This window comes from Ovis aries, chromosome 7 (genome assembly GCF_016772045.2).
Source record: "Ovis aries strain OAR_USU_Benz2616 breed Rambouillet chromosome 7, ARS-UI_Ramb_v3.0, whole genome shotgun sequence".
Classification (NCBI taxonomy): Eukaryota; Metazoa; Chordata; class Mammalia; order Artiodactyla; family Bovidae; genus Ovis; species Ovis aries.
Genome location: NC_056060.1, coordinates 56,058,435 through 56,085,249, shown reverse-complemented (window position 1 = coordinate 56,085,249; position 26,815 = coordinate 56,058,435). Strand labels below are relative to the sequence as shown.

Genomic DNA, 26,815 nt, shown 5'->3' with positions numbered 1-26,815 from the left:
GATTATTGAAAAGTGATTTATTAACTATGTACACCTGTGTGAGTGTATCTGTTGTTCACATTCAACATAATATATATGACAGTTATGCTTTTTAAACTAGTAAACAGCTTGCTATATGGCACTGTCATGAGATCAGTGACTTTTGGGGAAACTAAAATCTCTGTTGGCCCAATACTCATATTTTCTCACAGTACCTCTTAGATTCATGGTCTTCCTAACACTCTGGGGAAAAAGTCCCATCTTTCCCATATCTTAGACCGGACCCTCTACTGTACTTGTTTGTAAGAAATCTATGAATGCACTACATCATCCATATCAATTTAGATTATATATTTAAAAGTCAATAAAAAGATATTTCAGATAGAAAATAAATTGTGTACAATTCTAAGACCATTTCTTAGTATTTTCTGACTGCCTTCTTCCACATATATACTTTCAAAATACAATGTAATAATACTGCTCATACAAAATGTAATTCTTATATTCTATCATCATACTCCTGAATTCTGCAGTGTATTCAGTTGACAGAAGGTGAAAGTAAAAGTCACTCAGTTGTGTCCGCTCTTTGTGAACCCATGGATTATACAGTACATTGAATTCTCCAGGCCAGAATACTGGAGTGGGTAGCCTTTCTCTTCTCCAGGGAATCTTCCCAACCCAGGGACTGAATCTAGGTCTCCAGCACTGCAGGCAGATTCTCTACCAGCTGAACTCAGTTGACAGAAGAAAACAGCAAGTAAGGCCAAGGTCAGGTTTCATGCATAATGGGGGCTGGTGTCTGGTAAAGAAAACTTATTACATGGACAGAAGACCCTAAACAAACAAACAATATACCAATGACTATAAGCACGAATAGGCAATATGAGGGCTTCGCTCATAGTTCAGTTGGTAAAGAATCCACCTGCAATGCAGGAGACCTCGGTTTGATTCCTGGGTCATGAAGATCCGCTGGAAAGGGATAGACTACCCACTCCAGTATTCTTGGGCTTCCCTGTGGCTTAGCTGGTAAAGAATCTGCCTGTAATATAGGAGACCTGGGTTTGATCCCTGGGTTGGGAAGATCCCCTGGAGAAGAGAAAGGCTACCCATTCTAGTATTCTGGCCTGGAGAATTCCATGAACTGTAGAGTCCGTGGGGTCACAAAGAGTCGGACACGACTGAACCACTTTCACTTTTCAGGCAATATTTTAGGGGGTTCAGTACACAGACAACTAGAAAAGCTGAAGAATCTACAGAAATGATTTGATCATGTTTGTACATGAAGGAATATCAAATATGTACACTCTGTCTGACTCACTTTGATATAACCAAACATCCTCAATATTATATAGCCTTGAGGGTTGGGGAACAACTAGAATTGCTTCACAGTTTCTAGACAAGAAGGGTCAGGCCCCACTACTAGCCTTTGGTCACCATACCAATTTTCCCTTTCATTGTCTACCTGTCAGTCAAATTTGTACTATTTAGATTCAGTCTTCTCTTAGAGCACATATTTCCCCCATTGTTTCTTTTGGCTACTAAATATTTTTTTAACCCATTCGAGCATACATGTGTGTACAATAACACTGTTCTGCGTGTATCTAGATATTAGAACAATGGAGGAGGGTAACTATTGCTTTACTATACAAATCAGGTATTACATTTCAGTTCAGTTCAGTTCGGTTGCTCAGCCGTGTCCGACTCCTTGCGACCCCATGAATTGCAGCACGCCAGGCCTCCCTGTCCATCACCAACTCCTGGAGTTTTTTTGGACTCACGTCCATCGAGCTGGTGATGCCATCCAGCCATCTCATCCTCTGTCGTCCCCTTCTTCTCCTGCCCTCAATCCCTCCCAGCATCAGAGTCTTTTCCAATGAGTCAACTCTTCGCATGAGGTGGCCAAAGTACTGGAGTTTCAGCTTCAGCATCATTTCTTCCAAAGAACACCCAGGGCTGATCTCCTTTAGAATGGACTGGTTGGATCTCCTTTCAGTCCAAGGGACTCTCAAGAGTCTTCTCCAACACCACAGTTCACAGTATTACATTTAGGTAGCCACAAATCAGGCACATCCCTAAAGTCAAAGCCTGAATAGTTCTAGGCTGCCCAAACTCATGATTTTCAGTATGTTTTTCCTACACACGTTCTAAGCCTTAATAGACTTGTGTGATGGAAACTATAGACTCAGCTAGATGGCAGTGCCAGGGCTACTGGAATCTCCATGAGGCAGGCATCCAGTGAAGGAGCTAGAGGAACCCCATCTCACAGTTTGCAGTGGGTCACCCGGAATCCTATACTAGGAGTTTTCCAACGGTAAGTCCACACTCCCGGAGCATAAACATGTCTGTCAGTGTTGTAATGTATAGTGTTTCCCATTCACAAATAAAAAAGGAGTAAGAGCAGGAGTTCCCTGGGGATGGGAAGGATTCCAGATTTTCACTGCAAGGCCTGGGTTCAATCCCAGGTTGGGGAACTGAGATCTTGGAAGCCACCCCGACTCCCTCCTTCAAAAGGACTAGGAGCATATTTGTGAATGAAAGTCTTATACCAATACGTAGACTTAAGTGTGTTCTCTGACAGTGCTTCACAAGTGAGTTATGAGGATCTATTTACTCCCAACATTCTATCTAAACAATACCATATTCTGAAAGAAAAGAAGGAAAGAAAAAGGTCAAGAACATTTTTTTTGAACTGAGTTCAAGCTATAACTCACTGAAGCATAGACCAATGTCTTCCCTATCAACTGGGAAATGTGACAGACAAGACTAAACTATCAGCACCTCTTCTTAACTAATCTTTTCGTACAAGCGTCTGGAGGAAACAGTAAAAACCATTAAACCTAAATCACTGTCCAGTCCCAAGACTATTAGTCTAAGGGGTATTCTCTGACAGGCATTGTTTCACATGTTTCTGTCCAGATGTAGTTTGTAGTAATACTGACATAACATGCTCAAGAGAATCTGGGAATAAAGTGAGCTCTGGAATGATACAGCAATCTGTATGTATACTGGCCTGGCTTACCTGGAACACCACTCTGGATTTCTCTAAAAGGTAAGTTCTCATATTGGCACCGATGATTCGATATCTCTTATCAAAACCAATCTCAATATACTTCCCGAAACGGCTACTATTATCATTCCTGGTTGTTTTAGCATTTCCAATGGACTGAAAAACAAGGGGAAAAAAATGCAGTTTTAGAAGTGCAATTCATGCCCTGACATGAACAGATTTGTTCAGGGAGAGACAGAACAGAGGTGAACACAACTTTTTAAAAGTGATTCTTTTAAAAACAGAACCAATTTTGCCCCTGCAAACTGCATGCTTTGTCACTGCACAATGACACAGGTATATACTAATAGTCGGTATCAGCCTTGTTATTTTCACACAAGTGATTTTCAGAAACAGCAGACAGGAGGCCAGCGGTTGGGAGGTCTTCACCATGGAAGAAGGCATGGAATACACTCATTCATGTCAGCAAAGGAAAAGAACGGATGGGACCAGGGGCTGCCTAGGCACAAGTCATCCAGGTTAAATAACTAGGTTTTTGATTTCTTGAAATGCAGTCTGTTTCATGTAAAAACCTGGCTAAAACAAATTAATATTTTCCTGGAAATATTGACCTGGTGTTCAGGGTCTCTTTGTTTCAGCTGAATTGCTTATTAGTGGAGTGTTAGTAATTACCCCCTCAATTCAAAGCAATTTTCAGAAACCAGACACAGTAAAATTTGGCTTTGAATTCGATAGTGGTATCTAACTTGCAAGACATCTGGTACAGAATGTAGAGAATGTAACTTTATGCTAAATTTTTAATACAATCTTAAACACTTAAATGGCATTCACACTGCCTTCTGATTTAGGTGACATGCTTCTATAATTTTTACCTTCAAGGCAAAGCAAAAAGCATGCTACAGTTAGAAAAGCAAGGGTTCACACAGTGCATATATTAAACACTTAATTAGATAATTTCATATAATTAATATCTTTCCCTATGCAAAGCCTGTGACTACTAGGCTTAGTACACTGAAACCGCAGCAGAAAGATATGAGAATGCTTTGCAGCATTAAGAAAGCAATATAAGGGAAAAAAAGGCACAAGTGATGAAAAGAGTAGTAGCACAGCCACAAAAGTTAACACATTAGAATCTCTGATCAATCAAAGAAAATATGTTTAGTCTCTGAAATATGACAGGTATTATCCTATTCTGTTCTGACAATGAGAACACTGCTAAATCTAAGATTAACATTAAAGATGGAAAGAATGGCTGGAAACTACTTTTCCAGCAAAACTTGACACTACAAAATACACAACAAAAAGTCTCCATATATTCCTATTATTTTATTTTGTTTAGCAAATGAAACTAATGGATCAATGCAAAGTTTTCTTTCAACACAACACACTCTGTCAAAGAGCAGATGAAGTTACATGTGGTAGCAGCGGCAGAGCAGTGAGAGTCACTGAATGCTTCCGGGGCACTGTCCTCAGCACCTTCCCCATCAACTACACAAGCTGGGAGAGGGTGGTCCACAGCTTCTCCTCCCTCCTGACTCCTATCCCAACCTCCACATGTCACCTCCCTTGGATCTCCTCAGAGTGTGGAGTGGACCTGCCAAAATCACTACACTCTGTGAGAAGGAGCAGCGCGTTGCCAGGGGTGAAACAGATCCTTTTGTCTTTGAGTATAAGGTATATGAACATGTAGCAAAGAATGGTAGAGGAGTAAATGAAATACAGGTCTAAAGATCTGGGTATCACAGCAGGCCCTACCACCAACTTGCATCATTTAATCCTCTGAAGAGCATTAGTATCCTCATGTGTTAACTGACTAGACTAGACAAGCAGTAGCTGTTCAGTGGCTCAGTTGTGTAAGACTCTGCGACCCCATGGACTGCAACATGGAAGACTTCCCTGCCCTTCACCATCCCCCAGAGCCTGCTCAAACTCATGTCCATTGAGTTGGTGATGCCATCCAACCATCTCATCCTCTGTCATCCCCTTCTGCTCCTGCCTTCAATCTTTCCCCGGCATCAGGGTCTTTTCTAATGAGTCGGCTCTTTGCATCAGATGGCCAAAGTACTGGATGTTCAGCTTCAGCATCAGTCCTTCTAATGAATATTCAGGATTGATTTCCTTTAAGATTGACTGGTTTGGTCTCCTTGCAGTCCAAGGGACTCTCAAGAGTCTTCTCCAAGACCACGGTTCAAAATCATCAATTGTTCGATGCTCAGCCTTCTTCATGGTCCAACTCTCACATCTCTACATGGCTACTGGAAAAACCATAGCTCTAACTATACAGACATTTGTCAGCAAAGTAACATCTCTGCTTTTTAATATGCTATCTAGGTTTGTCATAGCTTTTCTTCCAAGAAGCAAGTGTCTTTTCATTTCATGGCTGCAGACACCATTTGCAGTGATTTCAAAGCCCAAGGAGCTGCTTTGCCTTTCGCTTCTCTTTTCTCAGCTATTTGTAAGGCCTCCTCTGACAACCATTTTGCCTTTTTGTATTTCTTTTTCTTGGGGATGGTTTTGATCACCACCTCCTGTATTGTTACGAACCTCCGTCCATAGTTCTTCAGGTACTCTGTCTATCAGATCTAATCCCTAGAATCTATTTGTCACTTCTACTCTATAACTATAAGGGATTTGATTTAGGTCATACATGAATGGCCTAGTGGTTTTCCCTACCTTCTTCAATTTAAGTCTGAATTTGGCAATAAGGGGTTCATGACCTGAGCCACAGTTAACTCCAGGTCTTGTTTTTGCTGACTGTATAGAGCTTCTGCATCTTCAGCTACAAAGAATATAATCAGCCTGATTTCAATATTGAACATCTGGTAATGTCTATGGGTAGACTCATCTTTTGTGTTGTTGGAAGTGGGTGTTTGCTAAGAGCAGTGCATTCTCTTGGCAAAACTCTGTCAGCCTTTACCCTGCTTCATTTTGTACTCCAAGGCCAAACTTGCCTGTTACTCCAAGTAACTGGAGTACAGGTAACAGAGTACTCTCTTGACTTCCTACTTTTCTATTCCAGTCCCCTGTGATGAGAAGGACATCTTTTTTGGGTGTTAATTCTACAAGGTCTTGCAGGTCTTCATAGAACCATTCAGCTTCAGCTTCTAGAATAGATGAGCAGTAGCACCCCTTTCAAAAATAAAACTATATGATTCTAAGCCTTTAACCCAATATGGAAACAAGGTTCTGAATATAAACAGTGCCTTTTGTCCTTTCCCCCTAAGTATTTCATCAGCCTTACAAGTACTGTATTTATAACAGCCTTCCTAATGCTATTTTCATTTCAATCAGCAAGAAATTGTTAAAGGAAAGAAGTTTTGTGGTCTTGATTTCACTACTGATTTCAATGACATGTTGAGTGCATTATTCTTCTTTACTAAAGGGAGATGGAAATCTTTAACTACAATTTATTAAAGAGTAAAAAGAACTATTAAGACCCAGTGTGCCCCTATCACTTTCCTGGTCCCTATCTTAGGATAAAAATTTCTAGGAAATAAGAAGGGCAAAAAAGCAAATGTCATAAAATTGAGCAAAAAAGAATCATGTATTTCTCTGTACATCATTTGTATTTTGCAAAAGGAGTCTATGGTGAGGATGAGGAGCTGCTGGCTTTCCAAAGGATAATGTGCAAATCCCATAAGTCACTGGGCTACAATGTTCAAGGTGTGGGATGACTGTAATCACTGGAGACATAGACATGCCTTTCTTGACATCACAGTAAAGGGCTCTGATACAGAGACATAATCCCGAGGCAGGCTTAAAAGCTACAAATTTTCTAGGTCACATATTCAATATTTTACCTATGTTTTCTTCCTGTAACTGTAAACCCTTTGTCACCATTTTTCAGCCCTATATTCCATTTTAACCTTTCAAACTGGAATGGCCTTATTTGTAGTTGTTGAAAAGTAGTTATCTCTTTAATAAATTTTATTAATCCAAATTCCTGCAGAGAAACTAAACAATATTATAGAATGAAGCAGCTAAGCATAACTGCTGTCATTAAACATTTTAATAAATTAATTTTTTAAATGTGTAACTGCTGTCTTTATCTTTTTTTGTTCTTCCTAGCGAATGAGGTAAATTCCTTATTTAAAAAGTAGTATCTGTAGCCATTTCAAATTTTTAATATCACTCCTACATAACACAAATCTGTGTTATAGGAAAAGATGTAGTTATTTTCATAAAATATTTCATTCAACTAGACATATTCCAGAAGCTTCATTCCAGACTTATATGTTATTATATGATCTGAATCTAGAAGAGATGGGGTTTCCTAACGCCATCATAATCAGGACTTTGGTATCTTCTTATGTTAGGGACTAAGAATGGACTAAACTACTGTTGAACACCAAGAATTTGTTGTTATGATCAAAAACAGTAAAAAGAACAACAGAAAGTAAATCCCTGCTGTTATCTAAACCAAAACAAGAAATGGGCTATACAGACTATATTATCACAATAGTAACATGAGTAGGATCCACCATTATATCTGTATAGTTTAAATTCTTTCAAAATCTTAATATTTTCTTAAGATCTTTACTGCTTTCTTTTGACATAAGCATCTGTTTTCTCTTGTACATGCTATTTCAGAAAACATTTCCAGTTCTCTTTCCATAGCTCCCCCAGTCCAGGAGGCTCTTAATGTCCCCAGCATCTCTTATTTTCTCAATCCCAAGAACAGAAGTCCTGCTGCTCTAGAAGGTAGCCCTGTGGGCAAGGGGTCACAGCATACTATAATAAAGTGTCACACATAGCACTGCACACCAGGCACAATTACCTCTGGACTGATTAGTGCAAAAACCACTTGTATCACTGGTGCACCAGGCCAGTTCTAAACGCCATCTGTGTTTGGGTGACAAATAAGGCTTGACAAAAGGAAAGAAACAGGGATAAAGAATGCTGACTAGCATTATTAGTAAAAAAAAAAAAAAAAAAAAAAAAGTTTGTTTCTGTATGTCCAAAGTCATTTCTCTCCATTTACTGAGACTTATTTTCTCCATTTAATGTATCTTTCCTAAAATCACATCAATACACAAATAATCCTCCAGTTACAAATCCTAAAATACTCAAATTTTCACATGAAAAGGTCTGTTTTCTTTGGTCTGAGCATAGCTACTTTGTCTATATAGTCTACTTTTGAAAGGATATCTTTTCAATGAGTTTGAGTCAGTTCTAGTGAGTTGGATGAACCTAGAGCCTGTTATACAGAGCGAAGTAAATCAGAAAGAGAAAAACAAATATATTAACACATATATAGGGAATCTGAAAAAATGGTATTAATGAATTTATTGGCAGGAAGGAATGGAGATACAGATGGACTCCATTAGAGAATGGTCTTGGGGGAGAGAGAGAGTGAGACAAATGGAGAAAGTAGCATCAACATATATACACAATTGGGTGTAAGATGGATAGCTGGTGAGAAGTTGCTGTGTAGCACAGGAAACCCAGTCTGGAGCTCTGTGATGACCTGGAAGGATGGGATGGAAGGGGGGATGGGATGGAGGCTAGGGAGGGAGAGGATGTATATATAATTATGGCTGATTTATGTTGCCAAATGGAAGAAACCAACACAACATTATAAAAAAAATTTTTTTAAGTTAAATTAACAAAAGGGGGGAAAGAGGACATCTTTTCACAGATCTTCCTTTTTTCAAGAATTTATATTAGTAAATTTCTTTTTCTAATCTAAAACTGTGTGATATGCTTGACAGAAACATGCAGAAAAATGTTTCCAAAATCATGATTTACGTTTATAATTCTACCTGGAAAAATATAAAAAGTTACAGCTAAACATGTTAGCCTACATACAGAAAACAAAATGTGGGTAAAGGAAGACTAAAACTCATTCATGCTTGAGCATAGTGAATCCTGCGTTTCAGCAGGAGCTTAAATAAGTTCAGGAGTGGGGGGAAAGGAGCAGCTTATACTTCCAGTACAAGCAGCAATAGACACAACTCCATTAATTGAGGAAAAGAAGTGCCATTGCCAGCTACTTGGAGGCAACAATGTAGTGGTAGGTTAAAAACACAGGTTTATAGAATACAGTGGAATCCTTTATAGCTGGACTTTACTTAAAATGCCTACTTTACTGAATTTTTACTTTTCCTAGATCTCTTACTAATATCTGGAACAGTATTTTCCTACTCTTAGTGGTTGGGAGGTCCCAAACTTTCTGACATGGGCTGTTTCAATCAAATTCTTCAGTGTGGTTCTTATGGAGAGGATACAGTTGGAAGGCCGTGGCTGTTGCTGTCTTACCTCCATGATGGGGTTGGAAGCCAACACCTTTTCCTCAACATTGGCTTCACTGGCAGAACCACTGACTGTTGCAAAGTATCTCATGGCATACTTAGCTGAGACTGTTTTTCCGGCCCCAGACTCTCCGCTTACAATGATGGACTGATTTCGTTCATCTCTGTAAAACAAAGAAGAGTAACTGACATTACTGCCCACTTCTAAATGTGATTAACATCATTTTCTCTGTGTTCTCATCAATGAGCCAAGGTGAGTTCTTGCTCGTTCACACATGCAAAATTGTGAGAAGGAACCCAAGGAACAACATTTCCTAATAAAAATAACAACTTACCAAGTAACAATGAATAGAGAAGGAGAAGAAGATATCAAGCATTAAATTTGAGAGCATTGCATCTAAGAATGAATCTGTAACAGTCTGAATTTTTTGTGTGTACATATCTCAATATATTACTTTATTAATAAACAAAATTATTTTTGTATATTGCAGCACTGTTGTCAACCACCTTCAGAAGAGACAAGAGTTACAGCAAGTGAACTTAGAAGAAAATACTACTTAATTAAAAAGACAAATTGTCTACTGGCTAACAGTCCATAAAGTAGTATCTCTCACAAATTCCAGTTCTTACTAGAGTACCCTCATTAGCAGAGAATAAACAGTTCATTTGCTGGCTGATTCATTCAAATATGTTAGAACTCAAAGACTATCTATTATTACATACATCTTTAATTCACTCATACAGTGACTCAAAACTCTAGGTGATGAACTTGCTCATAAGACTAACATCTCTTTGAGGATAAGGACCTATGTTACCATACTGTTAATGTCCAGCACCTAGTCCAGAGTCTACACATCACAAATGCTTAGTAAATGTGCACTGAGTGAAAGTGAGTCTAGGAATAAATCTGCCTTGGCTATGACTTTGACTGGGACAGAAGCAGGAACTAAAACTTCCTGAGATGAAACTAGCAATCAGCTACAACCCATCAAATTAACTGAACAAGTTCATAAAGGTGGTATCCTTTGTGCCCTTAATTTACAGAGAGACAAGATGACTTAGGGATTTTTAGTGGAACTATCCTACACACCACAAGATTGGGAAGTTATTTCACTACAGAAGATGACATTTTTGTCTTTTAAAAGAGATTTACTTATCCAACAAGCATTTAGCAAACACCTGCTACACACCAAACATAGTGCTAGATACAAGGGATACAAGTTTAAAAAGCTATGATCTGTATGCTCCAGTGGTTGATGGTCTGAGAGGAAAGACAAACTAATAGTTAAAGACTATAATAAATGTAATGAGGTATTAAGAAGAGGTGATCAAGAAAGGCTCCCTAGAGATGATCCAGCAAAGTCTAGAAAGATGAGTAAGAGAAAACAAGGGAAGAAGTTAGGAAAGAAACATTCCAGGGAAAGGAGAACATTTGGCTAGAACATGAAGTAATGACAGATAAGGCCACAGAGGTTAGTAAGAAGTGGATCACAAAGATCTTACATGAGATGTTAAGGAAGTTGAAGTTTACCTACAGGTCACAGAGTGCTGCTTCAGGGTTTTAAACAGAAAATAAACAATCCAATCAGTAAAATCACTCTGGCAGCAATGTGGATATGAGTGGCAGGGGGTCCGGATGAAAAGGCATGAAAGTCTGAACAAAGACTGTGGTGGTCTTGACTGAGACAGGCAGGTGGGTTTAAGAGACACCAAAGTGGTAGAATCAAGAGTACTCATAATAAGTTTCCAAAGTACAAAGATTTTTCTATGATAAAGGCTGTTTTTTCGTTGAGAAATGGGAGTTACCACATTATTTTAGAAAATTTGAAAAGTACAATGGGAATATCCAACTCAGGCCTGATTAAGTAGTTCGCATCACACTACCAGGGCTGGTAAACAGCCTGTTCTGACACTTTGACTCCCATACTATGGGGGAAATTAGGACCGAGGTGACATACTAAGGAATATTTAATACTTAACAGTAAAAGCTTGCATATAATTATCATCTCTAAAAAAAATCCTTGAATCTCACAGTCATCAATTCATTCCTTTTTATTTGAATTTCTAGACTCAGATACTCTCACTGCCTCTATACAAATGATTTCAAGATAAATCACTCTTAACCAGTTCTCGTTGTAGGACCAGTACCACCTTTCTCTTTTTCAGTCATTTAGAACATTTTCATGTTCTCAGATACATTAATCAAAGGACAGTATCGGCAGTCTTTGGATTCCCTTCTATAATATAATTAGACAAATTATCTCTTCTTAATTCCTGCATGATCAGTTCTGTCACTATCCCCTGTGTGACAGCTACCTTGACAAAATTCTCCCAGCATGCTTTCCAACAATAAACAAGGTGAAGAGGCTTTCACTAGTCTGATGAAAAGGAAATATTAGTGGGAACTCTTATCCTAAACTGTACTGCCTTTCAAATACTATTTCAAGTCTTTATGATATAAAGTTGGGGCTTCCCAGGTGGCTCAGTGGTAAAGAATCCACCTGCCAATGCATGAGACGCAGGTTTGATCCTTGAGTCGGGAAGATCCCCTGGAGAAAGAAATGGCACCCTCACTGCAGTATTCTTGCCTGGAAAATCCCATGGACAAAGGAGCCTGGTGGGCTACAGTTCATGGGATTGCAAAGAGTCAGACATGACTGAGCAACTAAGCATGCACGCATGCGTGATAAAATGTTATACCAAAAAATTTAAACTTCATTATGTAGAAGCCCTTTCCTATACCATGGGGAAAAAGAGAACTCTGAAAGGAGACAAGGTTGAGATTGATCAGATGGATCACACATATTTGTAGAAATACACACAAACACACAGTGATATCAAGCACACACCAGATACATTTTCTTTTCCAGGAGATTTAGGATCCAGGATCCACATGCCCAGCAGTTTTTAAGGGACTCCAATATTTATTATATCCCCCTGCTTCTGGGCAAAGGCTTCTCTTCTTCCCCAAGACGAGTAGAGCACTCCAGTATATAAATAAGCACCACTCTTCCATTATAGAAATTTCTCTGAATCAGGCTCTGATCTTTGACCTGTCATTTACCAATTTCATGACTTTGAGCAACTGCATACCCTCTCTGGGTCACAGTTTCCCTCATTTTAATGATTAAATAGCACCCAAAGTCCTTCTTAATTCTAAACTACTAATACTTATAAACTAACAGTTTAACTCCAGAGTTGATTTTTAAGATGTTGGATATGCCACAACCTGAACTTTAAGCCAGGTAAACTCCTGGGACCAAGTACAATTGGAATAGGACGGGCCAACAGGTGCTCAGATGGTCTTAAAGGGCTACGTTTGACATGGCCAAACATTTCTTCTCTGTAGGACCCTTGAATCGGAGATGGTCAAATCAACACAGGGCTACAAAGAGAAAAAAATGTAAGCTCTTTCTACCTGCTTTTAAATGAAGAACAGGAAATAGAAATGCGTATAAAATATGCACAGCTCAGTTCAGTCGCTCAGTCGTGTCCGACTCTCTGCGACCCCATGAATCACAGCACGCCAGGCCTCCCTGTCCATCACCAACTCCCAGAGTTCACTCAAACTCACGCCCATCGAGTTGGTGATGCCATCCAGACATCTCATCCTCAGTCGTCCCCTTCTCCTCCTGCCCCCAATCCCTCCCAGCATCAGGGTCTTTTGCAATGAGTCAACTCTTCACATGAGGTGGCCAAAGTACTGGAGTTTCAGCTTTAGAATCATTCCTTCCAAAGAAATCCCAGGGCTGATCTCCTTCAGAATGGACTGGTTGGATCTCCTTACAGTCCAAGGGACTCTCAAGAGTCTTCTCCAACACCACACTTCAAACGTATCAATTCTTCAGCACTCAGCCTTCTTCACAGTCCAACTCTCGCATCCATACATGACCACAGGAAAAACCATAGCCTTGACTAGACGGACCTTCGTTGGCAAAGTAATGTCTCTGCTTTTCAATATGCTATCTAGGTTGGTCACAACTTTTCTTCCAAGGAGTAAGTGTCTTTTAATTTCATGGCTGCAGTCACCATCTGCTGTGATACAGTCATCTTTAAAATGTTGTTCAGCTATATGTGGCCACAGGATGAAATGTCGAAAAGAGACAAAAGCAGAGATAGGTAGAAGTAAGAAAGACAACTAGAGACTTAAAAGAAGAAGGGTAATACATAATAAAGACATGAAAAGGGAAAAATAGGAAAAGTATAATAGAGATAGGGAGAAAACAGCCAAAAACATAAGGGACAAAAAATTTTATGGTTTTAAGGTGAATATCAGAGTCTATCCTACTCTACTTATTTGAGCTCTAAGTTTTAGAATGTTGAAAGTGAAAGTGTAAAAATACGTAAATAATAATTTATTGTTCTTCCAAATTTAGATTAGCTGATCCTTAAGGCGCTCGCGTCCTTATAAGACCCTTCATTTACTACTGGGATATAGATATCATTCCCAGGACCTGATAAAACCAAATTAAGGAATATAGATTTACCATTCTTCATCAAGGACAAATCAATCTGGAGCATCCTAAGGCTGCAGGAACTGAGAATTTATGATTTCTGGCTTAGCCAGTCCTCTCAAGTGTCTCTGCAATGATCCTAAATGGCCTGAGTACTGGGTGCCCTGAAGTAAAAGTGAACTCTTGTGATCTGTTTAGTCAATGGTACTTCCAGAGTCTAGAATGTGAATCAAAAGCTACCACCCAAAAATACTGCTTCATTCATTCATTAAACAATAAAATGAGTAGTCACAATATGTCAAACACTTTATGAAGATAAAAGACTCTATGGTCAGGGCCTATTGAGACAGACTGAAAAGTACAGTCAAAATATGGTGGACCTGGTGGCTCAGTGCTAAAGAATCTGCCTGCTGGTGCAGGAGATGCAATTTAGATTCCTGGATTGGGAGGATCCCCTGGAGAGGAAATGGCAACCCATGCCAGTATTCTTGCCTGGGAAACCCAATGGACAGAGCAGTCTGTTACATGGGTTACACATCCATGAGGTCGCAAAGAGTCAGACATGACTTAGCGACTAAACAATGACAACAACAATTACAAGAAAAGAGGTCTACCCAGGATCTTATGAAAGCATGGAGAAGGAGAGGGAGATATGAGGAGGAGATGCCAGGAAATGCTTTCTAGAGAAGGTGATGCCTGAATTGACTCATATATAATAATAACGAGAAACAAGGTTGTACGGGAAAAGGCAACAGAATAAAACTATGGAGAAGCACCTGAAACCCCAGGAACTAAATTATTCAAGGATAGAATGTCCACTCTGGGTTGATGTAAGAGAGAGATGTTATACTTTAGTCTATTTTCCTTCAATCTGTATCTGTTTGGTCTGTCCAGCCTTTCCTTAGATTACATCTATCAAGATTTCATTTTGTATCATGTGTATTATTTTACACACTTTCCTTCTGAACTTTACTGTTTAAAAATATAATCTCTCTAGTTTATTGTGCTCATGCTGAATACTATTCATATTTCCAAGACCATCATCTCATTCTCTGCAAACTTAATGAGCATACCTTCCATTCATATCCAAGTCATTAATGAGGAAACTAAATAATGCCAGCCTGACTCACACAGAATACAATTTACTATATCCACTCACCTCAGTATTAATTCTCAGGTGTTGCCATGGTCTAACTTTTACCTTATAAGTGAACATATTCTCATGAAACAAAATCTAACAAAATCTAGAGGTTTATTTTTTTACAGGCACTCAATCTAATTGCTTCTCCCTTATTCAATCCCTTGATAAAACAAAAAAGGCAAATATTAAGCTAGTGTAATAAAATGCTTTCTTCCAAAGTTATGTATTTACTGTGATACAGCTTTTACTTGAGACTGTAGTCTCTATTTCTCTTGTTAGAAGGTACAGGGTGTTTTCTACATTTTTATTGTTGCCAAGCATTAAGATAGGCTCTGCTCTGTTTCTCCAAGATTTCTGCTTTTGATTAATCCCAAGAAGAAAAGATTTAAACCCTAAAACTTACTAGATAATAAGTAAATAAGACAATACATCCTATTAGTTTTTAAGGAGAAATATTTGCTATAAGACTGTGCTGGTGCATCAGTGAAAGCTGGGCTACAGAGGCAGAAAGATTACTCAGGAAATGGAAACAAGTGTTTCTTAGAGATATACCCAATTCCTGCTGAGAAGTCTGTCATATGACTGTCAGTTCTTCTCATGTCAATTTGACTTCCCTGTTTCATCAGTGTGTTGTTACTGTGTAGTCGCCAAGTCATGTCCAACTCTTCTGTGACCCCACGGACTGTAGCCCTCCAGGTTCCTCTGTCCATGGAATTTCCCAGGCAAGAATACTGGAGTGTGTTGCCATTTCCTTCTCCAGGGGATCTTCCCAACCCGGGGATTGAATTTATGTATCCTGCACTGGCAGGCAGATTACCAGTGAGCCAGCAGGGAAGCCCTTCATCAGTATGTGCAGTGAAGTCGCTCAGTCGTGTCTGACTCTTTGTGACCCCATGGACTGTAGTCTACCAGGCTCCTCAGTCCATGGGATTTTCCAGGCAAGAGTACTGGAGTGGGTTGCCATTTCTATAGAGCCTGTGAAATTAATGTAAAGATGCCACAAAAGAAATAGCCTGTTTTTTCCAGTAATGGATATATATAAATAGGGTCATGTAATTGGAAGTAAGAAAATTAAACAACACAGAAGATAGGCTTTGAAGACTCAGAGCCGGATTCAAACCTCAGTTCCCAGATACTATTAGCACAATGGTCTGAAATTTACTTTCCTCAGTTTCCTCATTTGTAAAGCAGGGGTGATGATGTTTGCTTCCAAGGGTATAATGAAATTAGAGGTAACATGCCTGACCTTATGCTTGGCACACAGTATATTTCTAAACATGGTAGCTCAAAAAAAAAAAAAAAATGGTAGCTCCTAATTACTAACAGAAGTTAGTCCCTATATATATACACATGTATATATATATATATCATATATAAAATTCCTTATCACATAGCATGTGCTACTTCATATCTGCATAAGTAGAAATAATTGGTACCACATGGCTGGTGAGTCACAGGCAGTAACAGGAGAGATTTTATGATCTATAACAGCCAGCATCCACTTGGCCAATGAAACTCAGAGTGAAGCTTCAGAGACTGCCTAAACAAATGCAAAAAGGGCCCACCCTAAGCAAAGGCCTAGCAATAGAGTCGTGAGACTCCATGATGATGAAGACTGTGATGATAGTAACGGCTTAGATTTAAATAGTATCTTTCAAAATGCTTTTTATGTTTATCATCTAAGGTAATTTTCATCTCTGATGTGAGCATGATAAATATTATCTTTTCTTGGTTGGGGGAAACAACAATGCAGAGAGGTCAGATGGCTTATCCAAGGTTAAAGCAGAGGTAAGTTGTACACTCCACATCTCTTAGTTTCCAGATGAAAAGTCTATACTACGCTCGTTCTGTGTCTCTGCAAGCTCCTCACCATGGTTTGCCCTTCACTGGAAAGAGTAAAAGATTTCTGCATTAATCCCCATGAACCAAATGGAAGCAAATGCACACCAAAGAATGCCTTCAGTGTAAAGCTACGTCATCTAGTGCAAGTGTTCTGTTTCAGGTAATAAAGCCGAGGTCCAGGGAGACCGGAAGACTTAAGCTTATATAGTTATTTGTTTATGTAGCTTCGGCTAGTATGGATATTGTTTCCCTTACACTAAGGTTATGCATGTAACTCTCAAATTTATTTTAAGAGAACCCATAAATGAAACAACCAATAAAATTATTTGCTCTACCATTCACAGTGGAGGAAAACAATACCAAATCAAGCAATCAAGATTACTTGGTTTAGAAGAGAAAAAAGAGATTAAAAAAAAAAAAAGCCCTGATGTTTTAAGGAAAATAATACTGTGCTTTAATTATCAGAGAGCAATCAGTTTCAGGATGAGAAAAGACTGATAAGAACGTGAAACAAAAATATGAGAAGACAGACAGACATAGCAGCCCATTGAGTTCTTCTCTTCTGTAAGCTGACAGGACAGTTAAAATTAAGAGGCTAGTCTATGAAAATCTTCCATGAGGACACTATTCTCTGTAAGCGTCATGCTGAGAAAGAAGTAATGAACCAAGGACAGATGTCAAAAATGCCATTTCAGTCTTAAATATCTAAAATGGAACTCCACCCCCTTCTTCTTCTAACTCTTCCACCCCTACGTGCACAACCTGCTCTGCCTGAATTTCCTCCATCTCAGTAAACAGCAACTCCAAACTTTTAGGTGCTCAGACCAAACACTTTCCCACTATCCCTGACTTCTCTTCTTCTCTCATACCCCCATATAAGCAAGCCGTCTTATGTTCTACCTTAAAAATTTATCCAGAGCCTATCTACTTCTCACCATCTCTGAATATATTCTCCTCTATTAGGTTATCATTAGCTCTTGCTTGGATCAATACAAAATCCTCCTAACTAGTTACCTGGAATTGACCCTTATTTCATTACATCCAGTCCTTTTGTTTTGTTTGTATTTTACCTTTGAGATGATTTCAAACTTACAGAAAATGGCAAAAAAAGTAACCTGAATTCCTGTACATGCTTTACTCAGATTCACCAATTGTTTAGATTTTGCTCATTTGTTTCATTAATGTCTCTGTTTCTCTTATTTTGATATTTTCTGAAACATCTGCGAGTAGATTATAGACTTGATGACTCCTACATATTTTAGAGTATACTTCCTAAGAACAATGACATTGCTCTTACGTATGTACTGTGATCAAAATCAGGAAATGTAAAATTGACAAAAAACTATTATTTAATCTACAGTCTATATTCCTATTTTACAATCATCCAGTATTGCCCCTTACAAAGTTACCCTGTCTCCCTCATCATCAAGGATTCAGTTCCAAATATTCACTGCATTTTACTGGCATGTTTCCACAATCTCCTTTAATCAGGAACAGTTCCTCAGCCTTTCTTTGACTATCTTGATCTTGATAATTTTGAAGAGTATATAGAGCTATTTTTCAGTATACACCTCATTCAGTTTTTCTTATGATTAGATTCAGGATATACATTTTTGGTAGGAATCTATCATGAATTTTTAACACAGCTGCCAGATCATGTCATTCCCCTGCTCAAAACCCACACTCAGAGAAAAAGTCAAATATGCTACAAAAATCCTCAAGGCTTTGTATGGTCCTTGCAATTGCTAATCTCTCTGCTTGGAATATTCTTTCTCCAGTATCTGAATGACTTGCTTCCTCCTTTCCTTCATGTTTTTACTCAAAAGTTAGCTTTATTTTTTACAGAGTTGGATAAGTTAATACCAAAATCTACATATAAAAACAAATGCCTAAGGATAACCAGGAAAATAATGAAAAAGACACTGTGTCAGGGGAGGGGTGGTTAATGGTATCAGACACACAAACATAAAACATACTATAAAATCACTATAATCAAAGTGTGGTACTGGGACATGAATAAAGGAAGAGGAAAGAATACAGCCAAGAAATCAAACCAAGAACATAAGAAAACTGAGGGCATGATAAATTTTAGGTGGCATCTCAAATAACTGGGCCAAAGATGGGCTTCTTAATAAGTGACACTGAGATAACTGTGTAGCCATTTGGAAAAAAGACAAATTTAGGTCCATATCTCTCATCATATAAATGTATAAACTCCAATGGGATCAGTGATCTAAAGGTAAGCTATAAAAACAATACAAACACTAGAAGAAAAGAGAATAAAATCTTTTTTACTTTGGTATAGAGAAAGGTTTTCTAACAGTGACTTAAAATTCAAAGAAATAAAAAAGATTAATAAATTTGCTTGGAAAAGGACATTACAAGCAAAATAAAATTGAGGGGAAGTATTTGCAATATAACACAGATAAAGGGCTAAAAAATATATATATTTAACTATTAAAATTGAGGATCAAAAAACAACAGAAAAATGGAAAAAGTTGAATCAACAATTCAGCCCATAAACAAACAAAAAATGAAAGTGCTCTTAAACATATGAAAAGATATTCAAACTTACCGATATTTAAAGAAATGCAGATGAAAACAACATTAAGATACCATTAAACTGGCAAGAACATGACACAGTGGGAAAGAATCCCCTGCCAATGCAGCAGACACAAGAGATGCAGGTTTGATCCCCGAGTGGGGAAGATCCCCCGAGTAGTAAATGGCAACCCACTCCAGTATTCTTGCCTGGACAGTTCCAGGACAGAGGAACCTGGCGGGCTATGGTCCATGGGGTCGCAAAGAGTCATATGTGACTAAGCACGTGCACACATGCACACACACACAAATATTACATATTTTGTTGATAAAGCTATGGGGAAATAGACACTCTTGAACAATTTAGGCAAAAATGCAGACCAGAACAACTCTTTTAGAGGGAATCTGGCAATATATTTATACCTACCTTTTGACCTACCAGTGCCACTTTTAAAAATACAAAAATGTGCTCCACCTCTAACTTGTCTTCTTAAAGGCTGGTCAAGGTTACTGCATTAGCACTGAACACTGTGTAACCCAATGCAAGCAATTAGGATTTGGGGGTAAGACCGTGTACAATGTGAAGTCAAACTCCACTTCTGCCATGTACTAGCTGATAGGCCCCAAACCCAGCAATGCCTTCATCTGCTTACACAGCAATCTTGATTTTCAAACCATTGTGTCACAAGTCACCAAGGCCATGGTGTTCAGTTCAAACAGCACTGTGCTAGACATGGGAGCCACAGATTCTAAGAGCAACCGGTCCTGGCTTGGAGCAAAAGCACCAATGTTGGACATGAAGACACATTCAACCAGACCTTCTACCCCAGCTGAGGAATTCCTGTGATAACAAGTTGGTAGAGAAAAGCTCTGAAACAGGTATGAACCTAAACTACCAAAGCCTGTCAGTGATTAGATTCTGCACCCTCCTCCCAAAAGCAGTTGGGTGGTTTAAGCTGCTCATGGCCCTGTGGCAGTTGTCCAGTTGAGGTAGCGAAGAATGTGAGTCCCTTGCTCTATCTCTTTGCTCCCATCACCTCTCCTGTCCCTCTTCAAGCAGAGAGGTGCACTCTCTGCCCCTTGGATGAGAAATCTCCCTCCAGCTCTGGCCCCATTGGCAATAAATATCACCAAATGGATTGTTCCAAATATTTATGATCAAGATATTGAGGACTGCCCAATACCACTGCCCCACTCCATTCTTTCAATGCTGCTTGCCACTGGCTGGTATTCCCGGCAGAGAATGAGGCAGAGATGAGGACAGCTGCAGCCTCCTCCAGCTGTGGAAAAACTGCCTACCTCTCCTTCCATCCCTGAGATGCCTATGAGGTCCTACCGATAATAGACTGCCAGTGGGTTCTCTTGGGCTCTAGCTCCTGGAGAATGTTATACAGAGTTTACACTTTAAAAAAAAATAGTTTTCATAAAGACATATATATCACCCTTATCCCCAAGATGTGGGCAAAATTATCTCATTATCTAGGCCTTGCTGCATGGTATATCTGAGTCAGACTGTATATTTTGTTCCCAAGACTTCATTAAAAGCAACTTGGAAGAGAAACAAATAAAGAAATACAAATATAAAAATGTATATAATAAATAATAAATATACAAACTTATTTATTGTAGCACTGTTTGTAATTGCAAAATGTTGCAAATAATCTAAGTGATCATATATGGGAGAGTGGTTCAACAAATTAATAAAATAAGTGGGGAAAAAATGAACCAACCTAGGTAACTTTGGAAACTGGTACTTCATATCATGTAAGACTAAAGACAAAATGACCTGGACACAATATTGCACTTGAGTGGTAAATTTGCTTTTCACAGGGCTATGGGTTAGCATTTCTGAAACTAAGAATATTCTAGGAATGAGCAAACAAGTAAATATACTATAGATAAGGAGAGTCAGGTTTCTCAAGGTCAAAGAAAGAAGTTAAAAGAAGAAAAAAGAAATCAAGAATAAAAACTATGGTTTTGGGACTTCCCTGGTGGTCCAGTGGTTAAGGATCACCTGCCAATGCAGGGGACCTGAGTTCAATCTCTGATCCAGGAAGATTCCACATGCCATAGGGCAACTGAGTCAACGTGCCACAACTAGAGCCCACGAGCCTCAGCAATTGAAGCCTGTGTACCTAGAGCCCATGCTTCACCATAAGAGAAGCCACCACAGCGAGAAGCCCACTCGCTGCAATCAGACAAAGCCCGCATACAGCAACGAAGACCCGATTTAACCAAAAAATAAATAAATAAATAAACACAATGAAAACAAAACAGAAGATCACCATATGGTACCCCAACACTAGTCAAAGCAAGAATAAACATCAATAAAAATTAACAAAATAAAGATAAAATGTAAATTAAATAAAAACTGTGATGTTGAACTGAAATTAGAGGAATCAGTAATTTTAATGGTTTTATGTTTTAAATATATATACATTATATAGATACAGGTATGTGTGTGTGTGTGTAAAGATGTGCAAAGTCTGTGCTACTTGCTGCTGCTGCTGCTGCTAAGTCACTTCAGTCATGTCTGACTCTGTGTGACCCCATAAACGGCCTCCCACCAAGCTCCCCCGTCCCTGGGATTCTCCAGGCAAGAACACTGGAGTGGGTTGCCATTTCCTTCTCCAATGCATGAAAGTGAAAAGTGAAGGTGAAGTTGCTCAGTCGTGTCCTACTCTTTGAGACCCCATGGACTGTAGCTTATCCGGCTCCTCCGCCCATGGGATTTTCCAGGCAAGAGTACTGGAGTGGGGCTGCCATTAGAGAAAGTGGCTACTTAGAGAAAAGTAAAACAACACTAGGATACCATTCGGAGAAGGCGTTGGCATCCCACTCCAGTACTCTTGCCTGGAAAATCCCATGCTCAGTCGGACACGACTGAGCAACCTCACTTTCACTTTTCACTTTCATGCATGGAGAAGGAAATGGCAACCCACTCCAGCGTTCTTGCCTGGAGAATCCCAGGGACGGCGAAGCCTGGTGGGCTGCCTTCTGTGGGGTCACACAGAGTCAGACACGACTGCAGCGACTTAGCAGCAGCAGCAGGACACCATATCTCACCTGTCAGTTTGGTGGAAATTTTAAAATTATGACAACGCCTTCTGTTGGCAACATATTTCTTAGCTGTGAGCACTGAGAAGGTTTATAGGCAAGGATACCCAAGTAGTGAATGCATCTAGCACCCAGATCTTAGTTCCTAAGTACCATTTCTTCAGTACAAGGTCCTTGAAGAAACGGCTGAATTCACTGGGGGTTGGGGCAAGAAAATTAGAAAATGACTCAGGTGCTGCTAGAAAGTAAGGAAATGCTCAAAAGTGATGGAGAATGTGAAAGGACACTGGAAAGAGCTCTCAATGGCCAAATCTGAGACAGTTTGAACAAAATAAATAATGATAGCAATGTAGAGTAGGTAAAGAATCCATCTACAATGCAGGAGACCTAGGTTCGATCCCTGGGTTGGGAAGATCCCCTGGAGGAGGACATGGCAACCCACTCCAGTATTCTTGCCTGGAGAATACCCATGGACAGAGGAGCCTGGCGGGCTGAAGTCCATGGGGTTGCAAAGAGTTGGACATGACTGAGCAACTAAGTACACACACGCGAATGCAGAATAATCCATAGTATGAAATCCATGTTTATGAGTTCATACTGATACAAATACAAAATAAATAATAAGTAAGTTGGGGAGGGAAGAAATAGCTTTTCCTTAGATGAGACTTCCTATTCATACCTGTAGAAGGAATGACGGAAATAGCAAACAACCACTCAGTAATAACTGCTACAGGTAAGAACCACTGATGGATGTTAAAATTAGTGGTGAAAGTATATTATGAGAAATAGGATATTTGCATAGTCTCAAGGTATTTTCCCTCAAGGTACTTACTAATTTCAAAGTTTAAAATAATCACCTTAGGGTCCAGTGGTTAAGACTCCACGCTCCCAATGCATGGGCTTGCGGCACATTTTATGGGTGTAGATTAATTCATATAAGTGGCAAACATAATACCATCATTGACTGATACATGTTTTAAAACTGTCTAAAAACAAAACTGAACAAAGGGAAAACAAACTTGCCATTAAGAAGTCATGCTGGAGTCACCGGGAAAATATTAAGGAGGCAATTTTAAGAAACCAAAGCAAATCAAAGGGTAAAAAGCTAGAAATATTCATATAAACCTAAAACTGTGGATTACCAGTAACAAAGTTTAAAAATAGTATTTTCAAAAAAGTCACTTAATTCTCTATGAACAGTAAAAAATTTTTCAGGGATTTATTTTTAGGTAGGGAATACCATGTAATCCCCTCTCTGCCCAGTAGCTCTCAGGTTCAACTTGTAAGGTGCTAACACTGTTTTGCAGAGCTCAATACCAAACAAATAAAATACTGGCAGGCTTTTCTACTGGGCTGGCCAAAAAGTTCATTCAAGTTTGTTTTTCCATAAGATGTAGCGGAAAAACCCAAATGAACTCTGGCCAGTCCAATATTTCAGGGGGAAAACATTATATCAATAAATGGAATTTTCTCACTTTTAAACTTAAAAGTAAACTTTTGGTTACTATTCTAAAGCAGAATCTGAAATAATATGACATGTAGAACAAAACCATGTTTTGTCATTTTATATTTAATATGTCAATATTTCATAGTGTCAGACTAATTGATTTTGAAATCATTTTACTAATAACATTTACTTTTTAATGTTCTTTTTTATTATGGGTTATCACAGAATACTGAATGTAGTTTCTTATGCTATACATAGGATCTTACTGTTTATTCATTCTGTATATAATAGTTTGCATCTGCTAATCCTAAACTCCCAGTCCATCCCTCTTCTACTCTGCCTCACCCCTGGAAACAAATCTATTCTCTATGTTTGTGACTCTGTTTCTGATTTGTAAAAGTTCATTTCTATCATTAGCTTTCTCATCTATAAAATGATAATACCAACCTTAGATGAGTCCTATAAGGATAAAACTACTTAGTAAATGGGAGGCAATTAAACAGTGCCTTGCACAGAAAGAGTACTTAATAGCTGTTACCTGTCATTAGATGTATATTGTCACCCTGCCTATTTAACTTATATGCAGAGTACATCATGAGAAACGCTGGGCTGGAAGAAGCACAAGCTGGAATAAAGACTGCCAGGAGAAACATCAATAACCTCAGATATGCAGATGACACCACCCTTATGGCAGAAAGTGAAGAGGAACTAAAAAGCCTCTTGATGAAAGTGAAAGAGGAGAGTGAAAAAGTTGGCTTAAAGCTCAACATTCAGAAAACGAAGATCATGGCATCCGGTCCCATCACTTCATGGCAAACAGATGTGGAAACAGTGTCAGACTGTATTTTGGGGGGCTCCAAAATCACTGCAGATGGTGACTGCAGCCATGAAATTAAAAGACGCTTACTTCTTGGAAGGAAAGTTATGACCAACCTAGATAGCATATTGAAAAGCAGAGGCATTACTTTGCCAACAAAGATCCATTTAGTCAAGGCTATGGTTTTTCCAGTGGTCATGTATGGATGTGAGAGTTGGACTGTGAAGAAGGCTGAGTGCCAAAGAATTGATGCTTTTGAACTGTGGTGTTGGAGAAGACTCTTGAGAGTCCCTTGGACTGAAAGGAGATCCAACCAGTCCATTCTAAAGGAGATCAGCTCTGGGTGTTCTTTGGAAGGAATGATTCTAAAGCTGAAACTCCAGTACTTTGGCCACCTCATGCAAAGAGTTGACTCATTGCAAAAGACTCTGATGCTGGGAGGGATTGGGGGCAGGAGAAGAAGGGGACGACAGAGGATGAGATGGCTGGATGGCATCACCGACTCGATGGACTTGAGTTTGAGTGAACTCTGGGAGTTGGTGATGGACAGGGAGGTGTGGCGAGCTGCAGCAATTCATGGGGTCTCAAAGAGTTGGACGCGACTGAGCGACTGAACTGAACTAAACTGCCATTAGAAGTATCAATACTATTTTACTAACAAAAGGGTATAATGACTTCTATGGATTCTGTCATTGAAATAATTCTAAAATTCTGTCACACACTGGTCTAATTATGTACAAACATTCTCTCTTGCTAGAAAGGAGAAAATAAAAAACTCTTCAGTATTAGTTTTCTCTCCATAAACTGCTTGAGGGTTTCCAATATCATATTTATAAGATGCCACATCCTTACCTGTAGACTGGAGAAATAGGTTAAAAATAGACTATTCTTCAATGCATGCATAATTTTGCATTAAATTATATTACCTAGAGCATAATCTAGTCTTGAAAGTAGATTTTTCTCTCATTCTCCACTCTAAAAATATTATTAGGGTTCCACAGTTATCATCAAAGACATTTTCCTGATGCTGTTCAGAATCACTGATGCCCTAAAATTCGCTAACTTAAAACTCACAGTTTCCTGTTTTAATTACCCCAGATACAGACAGATTCCTATCAGCATTTAGGCCTTTTAGTTCTGGTCTGCCACTGACTAGATGAATAACGTTGGGCAAGTCACTTAATACTTCCAAACCTTGACCCATTCATCTATAAAACATGACATCTGTCCTTGAATAGCCACAGGATTATAGTGAGATATCAAAGGTAATTTTTAAAAACTATATATCCTTTTACAAATGTTAGCTTATTTTGATAATAATTCAGGCCACCTGAAACAAATTAATCGAGGCTGTTTAATAATTTACAAGTTGTTATTTACTGTATTTTAAAATATCTGTGACTCAGTAAAGAATGATCACATCCAATAAAAGTAATGAAATAGTAATAGAGCTTCCACCAACCTGGCCATTTGCTTGTAAGCTTCTTCAGCTACTGCAAAGATATGTGGATCCATATCACCCATGTTTTGACCACTATATGCATTAATAATATCTTCTCCATAAATAGGCAGCTGTTCATAAGGATTTATAGCTACTAGGACTATACCTGGGAAGAAAGGTAAAAAAACAAAAGAAGTCAATAATATTCTAATGGGCATATCAAATTTGGTAAAGTCAGAATCACAGTTAAAATTCAATTAATATCAAACTAACAAATTGTTAAGAGTCAAAATATACCACAGCATTTGCCTGTGAACCATTAAGTCCTAACTAAAACACCATTTACCAACAAGACTAGGTTATTTAAAGTAGTAAAAATTGTGGCAATATTGGAAGAACTTCAAATATTTTTATAATATTTAAACCAAAAATTCTACTTCTAGAAATGTATCCAAATGAAATAAACATATATTCATGTGAAGGGATTAAAAAAAAAAAGATGTTTATTATAATGTTATTCATAACAGTGAAAAGTAGAAACAAAATACATAACAGAGCGACAGTGGTTTATGTATAGCACAGGAAACTATATTCTATATCCTGTGATAAACCACAATGGAAAAGAACGTGAAAAAGAATATACATATGTATAATAGAGTCACGTGCTATATAGCAGAAACTAAATATGATGTTGTGAATCAATTATATTTCAATAATTTTTTTTAAAAAAGGGAGAGTGGTTTAATATGTATTATTATATCCATGTGATCCAGATCATGTTTGTGACAAATATTAAGTGCCATAGGAAAAAATGACACACAACTATATATAGACTGAT

General features: G+C 38.5%; 1 protein-coding gene across 4 annotated transcripts in view; it reads right to left on the bottom strand.

Moving 5' to 3' along the window:
• The window catches only part of MYO5A (myosin VA), a 197,176-nt gene that overhangs the window by 97,472 nt on the left and 72,889 nt on the right, over positions 1 to 26,815 (bottom strand). For all 4 annotated transcript variants that reach the window (XM_015097035.4, XM_015097038.4, XM_015097039.4 and 1 more), the window contains exons 4-6: positions 25,999 to 26,143; positions 9,245 to 9,401; positions 2,999 to 3,142 (exon numbers count right to left, since the gene is read on the bottom strand). In XM_015097035.4, coding sequence (XP_014952521.1) covers positions 2,999 to 3,142; positions 9,245 to 9,401; positions 25,999 to 26,143 — 446 coding nt within the window. The remainder of the gene's footprint in view (positions 1 to 2,998; positions 3,143 to 9,244; positions 9,402 to 25,998; positions 26,144 to 26,815) is intronic.